The sequence below is a fragment of the Cnephaeus nilssonii genome, assembly GCF_951640355.1.
Source record: "Cnephaeus nilssonii genome assembly, chromosome: 10".
Lineage (NCBI taxonomy): Eukaryota > Metazoa > Chordata > Mammalia > Chiroptera > Vespertilionidae > Cnephaeus > Cnephaeus nilssonii.
Window position 1 is genome coordinate 60,906,824 of NC_137081.1, and position 15,143 is coordinate 60,921,966.

Here is a 15,143-nt window from a genome sequence, read left to right on the forward strand (position 1 = left end):
CTTTCTGGGCCTTAACAAACAGTGCAGTTTTGTTCTGAATTTTACTAATAACTTCAAACATCCCAATAATCCACCCAATCCATAACTATTTCAATTGGTCTGCTTTTTGTTAGAAAACTGAGGGTGTGTATGAACAGGTATAAAAAGTGTTTGGTATGTGATAGCTAACATGTTATATAAGATTGACTATGAGCCTTGGAATTAAACAGGTCTGTGTAAAAATCCCAAGGTTGCCATTTACTAATGTGTCAGTAGGCCTATTTACTCTGAATCTCTTTCCTTATTCGGAGGGTAGATCTCAGAATTAAAGTAACATACACTACCCTGTTGACACTCAGCAAACAATAACAGTGGCCTTACTGTGTCTATAAATGTATAAGCCTATTTTGTACACATGACATAACAAAGTTACTGGCTAATTCTTACAACCTAAAATAACGTAACATAAAATAAAATAATAAAATAAAATAGATTCATGAGCTCTGCTCATGTTTTCTTTCTGAAGATGACTATTTTCTAGTTTAAAATAAACCAACTAAGCAATACCCTTATGTATTGGCTATGAAGCCTGAATAAATAAAAATGTGCTTATGTTTTACAAGTATTTAAAATTCAAAGGAAATCTGAACTTGACTCACACAGGAAATCAAGCTCAACAAGCATATTCACTGGCAATAACACCTAAAACTTTAATTTAAATTGTAATAGAGAATCCTACTATATAAAACCCAGGGTCCAAAATGACCGACTGAAGGCTCAACCAGACACCGGAAGTCAGTCCTGCAGTCAGTGCTAGGTTGCCGTGGACTGCCGAGGGGGCTGTGGATCAGGCCCAGAGAGAGGCCCGAAGAGAGAGGCCCGAAGAGAGAGGCAGGGTCTGATCCACAGCCTCCGTGGCAGCTGTTGATCAGCTGTTGCCTCTCTCTTTCTCCAGGCTTTGCCAGCAGCCATGCCTCTGTTTCTCTCCGGGCCTCCACGGGGGGCTGCTGATCAGCCCCGCCTCTCTGATCAGGCCTGGAGATAGGCCCAGAGACACTGACTGGCATAGAAACTGACCAATCAGAGCCAAATTGGCTGGCAGAGGAGGGCAGTTGGGGGCAAGATCAGGCCAGCAGGAAAGGGCAGTTAGGGGTGATCAGGCAGGCAGAGGCAGTTGGGTGCAACCAGGTCAGTAGGGGAGGGAAGTTGGGGGTGAGATCAGGCCAGCAGGGGAGGGCAGTTGGGGGTGAGATCAGGCCAGCAGGGGAGGGCAGTTGGGGGCGAGATCAGGCCGGCAGGGAAGGGCAGCTGGGGGCGAGATCAGGCCGGCAGGGGAGAGCAGTTGGGGGTGAGATCAGGCCGGCAGGGGAGGGCAGTTGGGGGTGATCAGGCAGGCAGACAGAGACGTTAGGGGCGATCAGGCAGGCAGGCAGAGGGGTTAGGGGCAATCAGGCAGGCAGGCAGAGGCAGTTAGGGGCAATCAGGCAGGCAGGCAGAGGCAATTAGGGCGATCAAGCAGGCAGGCAGGTGAGCGGTTAGCAGCCAGCAGTTCCAGATTGTGAGAGGGATCCCCAACTGCCAGTTTAGTCAGACATCCCCCAAGGGGTCCCTGATTGGAGAGGGTGCAGGCTGGGCTAAGGGAACCCCCTCTCTGTGCATGAATTTCATGCACTGGGCCACTAGTATAAATATAAGCACAATTCTTATAGTTTTGAATTACTGTCTTCTTGTTGTTAACATATCAGACATTTGGTCCTTAATTAAATATCTATTAAAGCCAGCCCTATCTTTCTCGAGGCAATATAAACTTTTGTGGGACAAAAGTTTTGTGAGACCTTTTATTTTCTGTCAAATTGTCCTGATCTTAGAACAGTGCTTTTTCCATGGTAAGAAATACGTTTGCCCAATCATTCCTTAGAAGTTCCAAAGAATTTTGATTTTGTTTAACTCTGAAGAAACGGTGGTTATGACCAGGGCCTTTATTTTTGGAGATATGTTACACAAAGACAACTGAGCATCTTTAGAGAAGACAAGAGAAAGCTAGTCATATGAAACACTAGAAGGAAAAATCTCACCCCACACAATAGGGACATTTAGCCGTGTGAGGCATGATGTTACTCCTCAAACATTACAAGCCACAGAAGTAAACACACACACACACCACGGCAGCAACCCCGCCACTCCAAACCCCTTCCCTTTAGGGAGGGCCTGTAACTGTGCAGAAGTACATCTTTATGCTGTAACAATACACACACACATATTTTACATATGTGTGTGTATGTACATTTATATGACATATATATGATTTATCTTATTCTTTTCCTAGTTAACACACCTAACGTAAGCACTTCCCTATTTTAACAGCTCTATTTGAACCTAGAAGCTTATCTAATGGGATGGTTACTATAGCCCTGGGTCTGGAGCTTAGCCACTGCTTAGCACTGGACTTAATGACCACTAACATATAATCCAGAATTAAACGTTTTAAAACAATGATTTCTATTTTTATTTTAAAATGGAATAAATAAAGAAAACTGAAGTAGCCCTGACTGGTGTGGCTTGGTTGGAGGGAGTGTCATCCTGTGCACCAAAGGGTCACGGGTTCAATCCCCCGGACAGGGTGTGTACCAGAGGCAACCTATTGATGTTTCTCTCTTTCCCTCCCTTTCTCTCTCTCTAAAATCAATAAAATCATGCCCTTGGGTGAGAATTTAAATTTAAAAAAGGAATACTGAACTATGCTTAACACATTGCGGACCAGTAGTTTTACTGCTAGCTTTACCCAGTGGCCAGATAAGTTTCTATTGAACGAGTACAAAAAACGTTTTACATAAATGTTAAAGGAACGCTTTAAAATTAAATACCCACTGCATTTTGAAGTTATTTAATACATGTTCTTACAAGCTAATATCTTTTTAAAGTATGATGCTTTGTAAAACACCGTGTAATATGAAGCGAGAATTCTCGCGATCCGTCCGCTATGTGTTAAGTCCCAAGATACTTTCTAAAAAGATCCTTACTATTCAAGTCAGGGTGGAGTGAGGAAGACACAGAATAGGGAGGCAGTTCATACAGGAAAAAGAAACCAAGGTGGCCCTAAAATAGACCTTTCACATGACTCTGCAGACATGAATTCCAGGACGGCCACTGAAAACCTCCCGTTATTGTAACAGTTTTTGGAGTTGGTGATGATACTGCCCCAGCTGTAAGAGTTCGGACTCCAGTCCCCTCATCGACTCACAGCGAGCGCTTCACAGCACCCTTTCCGGTATGTACCTTACAACCATAGCAACATCCTACCGTCAGGGCAACAATGCCCAAGTGGAGGCTCCATGCTTGGGACCTCCGCCAGCCGGTTTAGAGTCCATGAGGCACTACAGTGACACACAGCACCCACGGCTTTTCCTCGAGGTCTTTCATTATCTTCCCAAAATATGAAATAAGGGCACACACGCCAACTGTCTTACAGTTGGCAAAGGGCACAGGATTTAGAAATGGCATTTTCACACGAGTAAAAATAACAAGCAAGCAACACCCTGCGTGCTATTTTTTTTAAGTGGCTGCTATGAATAAAGAGAAAACGAGGCTCACTGCTGTGAAAAACCCACTCAGGCTTGTAGAGAGAATGGAGGGTCTGATTAGAGTCAGGATGAAAAGCAGAGCATCTCTACAAACATTCGCCAGTGACCGCAATAATCTCATCTGTCCCGGCTACCACTGTCCTCTTGCACTTTCCTTTTTTCCCGTATTTTTAAGCTCCCCCCTGGCCCATCAAAGGAAAGTCCTGAAGATGTTAGAAGTGAATGAATACAGCAGCTGTCAGTGAAAGCAGAGGCCCAAGGAATGAGAAATATGAATGGCAAAATTTCTGAAACAAATCTCAGGCCCTGACCACACCCTGTTCTGTCAGAGTGACCTCATGCTGAGCTCAGTGCCAACTGACTTTTGGAGAAAAATATAACAACTATTTCTTTACCAACCCAGAGAGTTGACCTAAACAGCTAATGCTTGGAGAAGATTGGGAAACACATTTTCTACTGCTGCCCCTTGCTAACTTCAGGCTACATGGCAACATGAAGACTTTGGAATAAGCAATGAGGTTTTCCCCTGATCTGCCCCTAAATTCCTATCCTACCTTTTATTTATCTATCTATTTATTAATTTATGTTAATCTTCACCCAAGAATTTTTTTTTTTCCCCATTGCTTTTCAGAAAGAGTGGAAAGGAAGGAGGGAGGGGGAGAGAGAAACATCAATGTGAGAGAGATACATCGATTGGTTGCCTCTCACGTGCACCCCAATACACCCCAACCGGGGCCAAGGATCTAATTTGCAACCCAGGTCTGTGCCCTTAAATGGGAATCGAACTTGCAACCCTGTGGTGCATGGGCCAATGCTCTAACCACTGAGCAAGACCAGCCAGGGCCCTGTCTCACCTTTTCAAGACCGAAGATTCAAGGTAAACTAAAGTCCTTGAAGCTTTATTAAGTTGCCTAACTTCTTTGTATAAAATGACATCTTTACCTTACATATTAAAGGGACTTCTCAGATATGATTAAGTTAAGAATCCTGAGATGGGGAGGTTATCTTGGATTCTCTAGGTGGGCCCAATGTAATCTCCATGGTTATTAAAGGAAGGTGCCCAGAGAATCGGGGTCAGAGAAGGGGCCACAAGCCAAAAATGCTAGCACCTTCTAGAAACTGAAAGGCAAGGAGATGGATTCCCTAGAACAGTGGTCGGCAAACTGCGGCTCGCGAGCCACATGCGGCTCTTTGGCCCCTTGAGTGTGGCTCTTCCATAAAATACCACGGCCTGGGCGAGTCTATTTTGAAGAAGTGGCGTTAGAAGAAGTTTAAGTTTTAAAAAATTTGGCTCTCAAAAGAAATTTCAACCGTTGTACTGTTGATATTTGGCTCTGTTGACTAATGAGTTTGCCGACCACTGCACTGGAAGAATGCCACCCTGTTGACTATATTTCTATGTCTGACCAACAGACCTATAAAGTAACAAACCTGTGTTGTTTTAAGCCACTAAGTTGGTGGCAACTTATTACAGCAATGATTAAGAACTAATGTACTTTCTCCATCCTAAACTCAGCTCAGGCACACATTCCAATAGAAAGCGTCCTTGGAGAGCTCCTATCCCATCTGCCCTCCTTCCTCTTAGTGAGCTGTTCCTCCTCCTTGCAAGTCACTGGCATTTATCTCCATAGAGCCTAGCAGTATAACAGGTAAAATATTTACATTTCCTTAACTAGACTGGAATGCTCTTTCTTAAAGGTAGGACCTCTGTGTTACTCATTTTCTTCCTTCCAGTGCTTATCAGTGTTCAGACACTGATAGAAAACGAGGCTCAGTGCTGTAAAGGAGGGGCATGCAATACTCATAAAAATTTTTCCAGGAAGCGCGCGTGACTCATCCCTTAATGATCAGCAGCCTCCACTTCCTTACTAGACGATAAAAAGACACAGATGCCAAAGAAATAACTAGTTCATGACCAGGGGCTCGGAAATCCTATGTGAACAGCTCCTTTCTCCTCCAGGAAAACTGATAAAATAGTCTGCCCACAGGACACTGGCTTGAAGGAAGGAGTGGCCTTTCTACCTCCAATGAAAACGTTCACTAGGATAAAGCCAAGGATTGGGTTGAGTGAAGAAGGGAGAGAAAAGAGAAGAGGAACAAGGAGAGATATATTAGTGTTTCTCAAAAAGTTGCTCAGGTGCCCTGGCTGGGGAGCTCATTTGGTTAGAGCTTCAACCTGATACGCCAATGTTGCAGGTTCGATCCCCGGTCAAGGGACATACAAGAATCAACCCACGAATGCATAAGTAAATGGAACAAGAAACAGATGTTTCCCTCTCTCTTTCCTCCCCCTCTCCCTCTCTTTCTTTGAAATCAATAAAAAAAAAATGTTCTTAAAAGTTATTGAGGTGAATTGTGTTTTCGAAAAAATGACCACAGCAGTCTCTCCCACCTACGTTCTTCTGCACTGTGACCCCCACACTCCACCATCAAGAAGTGAGTCATTACCTTCCCCTTTGCATCTGGGTTCACCTTAGTGATTCACTGGTAAGCAACAGATTGCAGCAGAAGTGACACTGATGTCTCCTGAGACTGATTCAGAAGATGTTTCAACTTCTGTCTCTTTAAATGCCTGCTCTCCCGATGCGCTACCGTGTCCACTCCTTCCAGAGAGCCAGCTGTGATCTGTGAGGAGCCGCAGCCACGTGGAGTTCTACGTGGAGACATTGTGGCTGATAGGCTCCATCCGCCACTGGGTTCAGCCTTTGAGTCATCACAGCCCAGAAACTAGACAGATGAGTGAAGCCACCTTCAAATGAATCCCTGCCTCCAGACGATCAGCTCTTCCGGGATGAGGCCCTAGAGGCGACGGAGCAGGGACCATCATCCCTGCCATGCCCCGCCTGACTTCCTGACCCACAGAATCTCGGAGCCTAATAAAACTAAATTTGGGGTGATTTATTATGCACAAGCAACAACAGCAATAGTTAATAAACAGTCCAAAAAATCATTACTGCGACTTTGCTTCCTGATCCTAGGAAGGCGGACTGGCTAGCGAAGAGCCTCAGTGAATTAATTTAATCTAATTCTGGCCTGGTACGGTGAAATACACACATGCTCTAGAACGGTAGCTCCCTGGTTTGAGATTGAGAGAATGCATTGCTCATAGTTCAATGAGAGACTGAAGGGAAAAAAAGGACCCTTCCCTCCAGTGGCTGAAAATTTTACCACTGAAGGAATTATCCGGCTGGTCTTGTGCTGGATTTACAAGGCTACACCCGCAAATATGCAAGAGGTTAGATTAGCTGGGATTAAACGCAGAGGGATGCTGGAAGGGCACCAGAATGTCTGCTCTCCTTCCTGCCCAGTTCGGTCCGCTGTAAATAAAACCTGACAGGCTTTCTGAAATCAGCTTCATCATGTGAAGCACAAGTGCTTTCAGATGCCCAGTAGCGAAACCACGTCAGCTTTCTGAGGAAGCCTTCTAGCAAGAGGCGAAATAATAATGGGTGCTGCCAAGAGGGCCACGTACAAGAGCGCTGGTGGCCTTGAGTGACTCACTGCCCAGGGCTCCATCCATCAATACTGGAAGGTCAGAGGGGGAAGGAGCTGGGCCTTTAATAACCAAACTCGGGCCTCAACTGACTCGTGAGAGCCAGATGCTGTCATGTTGGAAGCAGATGAGAACACAGTTATAATAGATCTGGAATCCTGATGAATTCCAGGTGCACGTCCCAGCAGCCTGGGGGAGCTGGTAGCTCAGAGCCCTCAGAGGGTATTATTACTGTCCTAGGAGGCCATTCTGTTGCAGAGTCTATGGGGCCTCGGGCTTTTTCCTTCAGATTTCAAATGGGAGTTTTTCTTGTGTTGTTTTTGTTTGTTTGTTTGTTTTTGCCAGAGGCAATTTCACAGATATATCAAAGGATATAATGGAAAAAAGTAGGAAGACCAAGAAAGTTGAGATCAAGGTCTCGATAGAAGGTTCCGAAGGAAATATGGTGTTTATAACCCTCCAGTTGATGTCCTTAACCAGTAAGTGCAGTTTCATGACCCAGCGGATTGCTAGCCAAGGTCCATACCATTTCAGAGAGAAGAGAAAGCATGACCAGGACCCCAAATAGTTTCGTGGTGGCTGGGCATCGAGGCTCGGCATGGGAGTCCAGCCACGTCGGAGGAGCACCTGCCCATTTTCCAGGCCAGTTTCTCCGCATCCTCCAACCAACCCTTTCCCCTGTAAGGTAGAGTCACTTTCTCCTTCTTGCAGACAAGACCCTGAGCTAATGCAAACACCCAAAGAATGGCCTTACCTCCCAAATGTCTTTTTTCCCTACCTGCCAGGCCAAACGCTCAAAAATATACATTGCCATGCAACTAAGAAAGTATCCTTTTAGGGAAGATGGTGGTATGTTTTCCATGAGGCTAAACTAGCCAATAAGAACAAACATGACTCCTTGTTCTCACCCTGGTCCTCAATTCAGGACCATACATTTTCATAAGGAGATGTTTCAACACCAAAGCCAGATGCGTTAATTCCATTTGAAAAACAATTAAAGAGAATAGAATTCAAGGAGAAATAACAGCTGACGACAGTTTCGTTTTCATCTACTTGCTACCCTCACATGGTCAGGGATGTCACAAACCATGATTAGTACAAGTCTGCCATCGGAATCTATGTAATTACAACTCATTTATCATCATATACATTGAGGTGCTTACTCAGTAACATCAGGCATAGGCCCCAAGCCCCACACCCACCAAAACGCAGTTTCAAATTCTTACCACCATCAGATATCATTCAGTTGGAAGTGTGTCCTACTTTCCTAAAACATGTACTTCAGATTATCACAAAACATGAGCAAAATTCTTTGGGAAAAAATCCCACACAAAAAAACTTGCTGGTATTCTGATTAATTGAAATATGAGGGAATGGTGTAATCCTACATAAAAACCTATCAAGAGGTAAAAGATACCTTCTTCAATTTACATTTGAATTAAGGAGTGCCAACTAGGACAGAATGAATTTGCTCAAGAAATGGGGGCGGGGGGGGGGGGGGGGGCTGCTATATACATACAATGTGTGGTCTTTAAATTTTCCTTTAGCATCTGGTGCCATGTCTCAGCACTGTGCAAGGCTGTGCAAAGGTCTGGTTACTCTAACGCATACTACTTTATGCAAAAATGAATACTGATGCCTGATACCCCATTCCCCACTGTAAAAACAGGGATTACCCCTCTGAAGGAAATGAATGGAATCCCAACTTACGAAATCATCTTCTTGAGGGCAAAGACTCCTCGGGCCCGCTCCCTGGTCTCCTGGTACCTGGCGTGGTGCTGTCTCTGCCAGGGGCAGCTCAATAGGTTATTACTCACTGACGAAAACCCTATTTACACAGGCGTCTGAGATCACAGGACCACTTTTCCTAATCAGGAACAGCTGGCTCCCAAACCACCCTAATCCCAGAAGATTCCAATGACATTTTGGCTAAAAAGATTACAGAATACACCCTTCACTATGATGTGTAAGGGGGAAAAAGATCCACTCACATAAAGACGGGAATCAAACAAAACAAAAACAGGCAGAGATTTAAAAGACTGGGCTGTGAGTGGTATTACATTTAAAAAAAAAAAAAAAAGATCAATACAAAAACAGTTTTTTACACTAACGTTGAAAAGGTCAATAGGATGATGCTCTTGCAACCTATCCATAAGAAGAAAGTTTCTCAGGGACAGGCTCCTGCCCTGTCCTCATTCATGGCTAGGAGAACAATCCCTTTGCTTGGTCTGGCCACATGCGCACCATGGCTCGAGGTTAATGCAGGCCAATAGCGCACACAGAGCCAGCTCTGTCCTTGTTCCTTCTCCCACATGGCACCGTTTCTTGCAGATGCAAATGCCTGCCCAAGGAGAATCGGAACTTAAAACACCCACCATTACTTGTAAGTCATTACAGAAAAGAGGCAGATTTTAGTTAAAGCTCTAAAATTTCAAAGTCAAAATTAATTAGTTCTCATCGAGACTAGCCAGTTACTAGATGTAGAGTAGGATTACTTTCTTTTTCCACATCTAAGTATACACTACACCCTACATGCCTAAGTCATCATATATGATTCTGACACCTGACAGCTAAAACTCAATTCTGCAAGTATTTGTGTGCCTACTATGCACAAGAAAGGCATTCTAGCTAACCTAAGAAAAAACAAAATTAACATTCCCCTCATAAGTTACTGAATTTAATTAATACTGATTCTATACCTTCATAATTTTAGGACATAATGTGGCCTGCAGTATAGTCAGATGCTCGTTATATAGCTCATTTTCTCAGAAGGCTCACTGATAACTGTATAGTACGTGCTTCTGACATGAAAACGACTTGTTCTGTGATATGTTCAAAGGAGGCAGGGTAGGGGGAATGGCCCCAAGGTCCTGTCTAACTCAGCGTTTCCCTCAGGAGATCCACCCAGAAATGGGCCCAAACATCACCCGAAAGAAGTTCAAAGTAAGGCGCACCAAACCCTGATCCTGGCTCTGTCCTTCACCTGGCTAAGTGACCCCGGGCCAACAATGTATTTGGAATCTTAGCTTATTCTTTTATAACAGGGAGATGTAGTTGTCTCACAGATGTTCGTACAGAATCCAGTGATTTCCTGTGTGTACCAGGCACAGCCCCTGGCCTATCGTAGGTCCTCACTAAATCCAGGAAAGATGGGAGAGAGTATGGAAGTCCCCCGAGATCTGGATGGTAATCTAGCTTCTGGGTATTAATCCAGAAGCATCTGGAATCAAATGGGATTGACAGAAAAGGCACAGCTTGGCTCACGGTCCCATGGTAACCTGGGGCTCTAAGTGCCGTCAATTACTTTTGTAATGTCTCCCCTCAAAGCAGCCTCAGATGTGGGGCACATTCTAGGGGACCCAACAGGCACTCTCCTTTGCCATGTAACGCTGCACACCACCACTAAGGGAAACTGGCTATTATTCCAGTTTTGAGGTCTTGATACTTTGGCCCGGAACCCTTGGTGTCCTATTATTCATACGTAATTGTTTCTTCCTTTGCCTTTATTTAATTTCCATGGTCAACCATGCATATCCACTGGTTTATTGTTTTCCTGGGACAGGATCACCTGTTTAAGATTACAAGCTGCTAAAATCAGTGTCTGTATATATGTGATAAGTTTTTCAAAGCATCCAGCAAAGTAATGATCTACACTAATAAAAGATGCAAATTGACCGTACCTCCGCGATGTCCACCAGACAATCAGAAGTATGCAAATTAACCCAACAAAGATGGCGGGTTAATCTGCATATGCAGGCACCGAGCAGCCTGGGTCCTGGGAACAACCTCGGGACCCAGGCCACTGTGAGCCTGTAGGCCCACACGTAGGCTCCGAGCCTGTAGGACCTTGTGGCCCCTGGCCAGGAGTGGCCTACAGGTGCCGGCGCCAAGCGGCCTGGGTCCCAGGACGAGCGGCTGGGGGCGCCAAGTGGGCTGGGTCCCGGGACAAGCAGCCGGGGGCACCAAGCACAAGCGGTAGACACAGCGAACACAGGGCCGCAGGGCTTGGGGGCGTGTCCCCAGCTGCTGGGGACACGCCTCTAGCCCAGTGGACACACCTCTAGCCCAGTGGACACAACGCAGGGGATCCTCTGTGCATGGGCTGCAGAGGAAACACCTTTTCTTTTTAATATTTTATTGATTTTTTACAGAGAAGAGGGGAGAGGGATAGACTATCAGAAACACTGATGAGAGAGAAACATCGATCAGCTGCCTCCTGCACACTCCCCACTGAGGACGTGCCCCAAAACAAGGTACATGCCCTTAACAGGAATCAAACCTGGGACCCTTAGGTCTGCAGGCTGACGCTCTATCCACTGAGCCAAACGAATTCGAGTGTAAACACCTTTTCTGTCCACTCATTGGTTAAGCTCCCTGTACACCTCCACTTGCAGTGTTCTTGGTAACTTGGGTTATAAGAATCCAAGAAGAGTGATCTAGGGTTTTCCCACCACACTCCTGGAGGAAAAAACGAAGGTCCGCTGCTGGAGGGGCTAAGAAATGTCATATCCTGCCCTAGCCGGTTTGGCTCAGTGGATAGAGCCTCGCCCTGCCGACCGCAGGGTCCAGGTTCGATTCTGATCAAGGGCATGTACCTAGGTTACAGGCTCCTCCCTGGCCAGGGCCCAGGTCAGGGCTCATGCAGGAGGCAACCAATCAAAGTGTCCCTCTCACACTGATGTTTCTCTCTGTCTCTCCCTCTCTCTCTCTTCCACACTGTCTAAAAATCAATGGAAACATATCCTCAGGTGAGGATAAAAAAAAAAAAGAAAGAAAGAAATGTCATAGCCTATGAAATACACATTTTGAAAATGCCTAAAGAAAGTTGTCATTTTTTCATGGTGAAGGGACTGGAGTCCATGTTGATGAAAACACCTTGGTGGCTGCAGTGGCTGGCAATGGCTGCAGCAGCGGGGTGATGGGGCTGGCGCCTTCCCCTGATCAGCCCGGTCGCCTCCCACAGTGGGAGGCCAGACTGCGGCTTAGGCCCGCTCCCCGTGGGGAGCGGGCCTAAGCCGTCAGTAGGACATCCCCTGAAGGCTCCCAGTCTGTGAGAGGGGGCAGGCTGAGCTGAGGGACCCCGCCCCCCATGCACGAATTTCATGCACCAGGCCCCTAGTAACACATATGATTTGAGGAAAAGAACTATGATGAATGAGTTCATGAAATTTACATGGTGGATGCTCAAGTATCAACCATAATGCAAACCACATACATTTAACAAAACCTGTTTTCAAATTGCCTATGCCATGTTCTCCAAAGGAAAATGAGTACTGCAAATAGTCTTTAACTTTTCTTGGAAATGAGACACTATTCCACTCAAGCTATCTAGACTAAGTTCATTACTACCCGCTCACTGACATCTTAGAAAAGTAACTATTATACCCCTTACACCCTAGAGTGAATAAAAAGATTAAATCATTCTGTTCAAAGATGTCCAAACGTAAGATGTTTGTGTGAGGATTCTTTTTAAAACTGAAAAGTATCCTACCTCCTTAAAGTTGTCAAATGCTGATAAAATGATTTCATGCCCGCCTCTGACAAGACAAACGGCTGCCAACAGTTCTAACACAAGGGCTTTTGTTCTGTCAAAACAAGAAGAAAAAGAAAAAACCACGAGTCAGTGAAAGTGACAAGATGAATCAGCTATTCCTTGCATCCAAGATCAATATAATAAAACATTTGTCTGTATGTTTTATAAACTTTTACTAAGGTATAGTTACACTAACATACATATTTGAACCTTTACCTACCTCTATAATATGTGAATTATCTAGGGTAGCAAATTTGGAAGGCATGTTTCCTACTCTCTAAGTTACAAATTACTCACTAATGACAATTAATTCTGGAAAGATTCATCTTTTAGTCCCATCATCAGATGACTCAGTACAGTGTGTCTGAAAAAGGTTTATTAGTGAGCTAAAGACAAGAGGAAACTTGGGAATATTCGGGAAAACAACCCACTGTTAAATATTGTCTCTGGTTTTAGAATCAGAGACATAACACTTGCCAAGAAAGTTCAAAATCGATTGAAATTAATGCCCTACATTTCACATCTGCTAATTCGCACATGACGCCATAAAAATCCCCTATGACAATGTAAGTTTCCACCCTTTCTTCTTCCGCTGCAGGAGGTGTGAAAGGATCTGGATTTCAGCTCTACTAATACGAGAATATTCTCTGTGACTCAGGGAAAGAAAATAAAACTCCATCTGAAATATTTTTAGGAGAACCTAGAGATACATTCCAAGTTTCTTAATACAATGTCAAGGACAGCATTGTTTCTTCATCTTAAGATGACTTCAGTGTTTCATCATTTTCTGGAATAAAATCTATTACTGACCTCTAAACAAAGACCATTCTGATAACCCACAGAGTCAGTTATTTTAAGGAAGATGAATAGTGACTTCCTGCGGGGGGAAGACAGGGACACAGAAGCATGACTACTTGGGATTCTTGTAAACTAAGGAAGCAATCAAGAAGTTGCAAAAGCTTTAATCCGGGGAAGTTTGAAGCCATAATATGAACATCTAAATAGGACTTCATGCGTTGCATTGCATTCCAGATCAGACAGGATCTAGTTTATAACCAGATTTCTTTATCTGAATTAACAGTTTTCAGACAGGTATTCTACACAGAGGTGTCTGATAAAGGGGAACAACACATTTCAAATGCAGAGTGCCTCACCAGAATGTAAAACATATTAGAATAACTAAAATAAACTGATGAAGGCAGGCTTCCAGAAGTAATCTGTGATGTGAATAATATGGGGCACTGGCCTTTATAGGCAAGTGAATATAAAGTGAAATCTGGCCCTGGCTGGTATGGCTCAGTGGTTAAAGTGTCAGCCCCCACAGGGCAGGGTCATGGGTTCGATTTCTGACCAAGGGCACGTGCCTGGGCTGCAAGTTTGATCCCTGGCCCCAGTTGGGATGGGTGTGGGAGGCAACCAATTGATGTGTCTCTCACATCTATGTGGGTTTTTTTCCCTCTCTCTCTGTCTCTCTCTCCTCCCCCCTTATCCCTCCCTCTCTCTAAAAAAATCAATGGAAAAAATATCCTTAGGTGAGGATTAACAAAACAAAACAAAAAGTGAAATCTGCATACACAATTATTGTTTTGTTTGTGTTTTACTTTTGGTAATAAAAGCTACAGATCTAAATATTGCAAGTGAAGTGTGGATAAGGGTTCACGGTTCTAGTTAGCTTTTGGCAATACCTGGTAAGTCTGTATGAGGACTGGCAACCTCATGCTCTCCACCAAATTTTGCTAAATTAGAAGGATGCTGAGAACTAGGTCCCAAAATGAATGAAAGCTTAAAGAGAGAAGGGCTGGAATTGCCACCAGTTGCTCAACTCTGCCACATGTAAGAATCTCACTCAGCTGGTCTCATAGCAAGGAGTCTACTGGCAATCTTATTTCAGTCACACTTGCAAGTTTCCAAACTGTAACTTAGTTAAGTGTTAACTAGCTCTCTGCTTTCCCTAGTTGGATTTAAACTTGTACATTACAAATCAAGCTTACCTTGGGTTCTTGTTGTTCAAGCTTAGTGCAATCTCGTTGACAGCATGTGGATGAGACATGACCATGTTGAAACCATACTGAAATTAAGGTGGAAAAAAAATAAGGTATTAGGAGTCAACCTAGAGGCTGTCAATGTTGATAAAAACAACCCCCTAAAGTTTCTACCTAATGTAATTTCTGCCATCTTTAAATGTATTCATGACTCCAGTAATCAGTGTCTGAACATATTTCCAGGAAAAAGTTCAGGAATGATATTACTATCAAAGGGCCCTATTTCCATACTTTATGAATAAACTATATGATCCTCTTTAGTAAAATGGTGAAAAAGCTCCAGCTCATTGATTCTCAATCCTGGCTGCTCATTAAAATCACCTTAAAAAAGTAAACAAAACAAAACAATGAGTCTCAAGGACGGGACCCTGGCACCTGAATTTTTTGAAGCTCTCAGGAGGACTCCACTGCTCAGCCAGGATTAATAACCACTGCATCTACCCCCTTCTCTGTGCCATGGCGAACAGGACAAAAAGCCTAGCAAAACTTGTGTGCCTCATCCTTCTACAAAATGA

General features: G+C 44.2%; 1 protein-coding gene across 4 annotated transcripts in view; it reads right to left on the reverse strand.

Moving 5' to 3' along the window:
* Positions 1-15,143, reverse strand: part of FMNL2 (formin like 2) — a 304,070-nt gene that overhangs the window by 45,809 nt on the left and 243,118 nt on the right. For all 4 annotated transcript variants that reach the window (XM_079782217.1, XM_079782219.1, XM_079782218.1 and 1 more), the window contains 2 exons: positions 14,578-14,654; positions 12,545-12,638 (listed from right to left, as the gene is read on the reverse strand). In XM_079782217.1, coding sequence (XP_079638343.1) covers positions 12,545-12,638; positions 14,578-14,654 — 171 coding nt within the window. The remainder of the gene's footprint in view (positions 1-12,544; positions 12,639-14,577; positions 14,655-15,143) is intronic.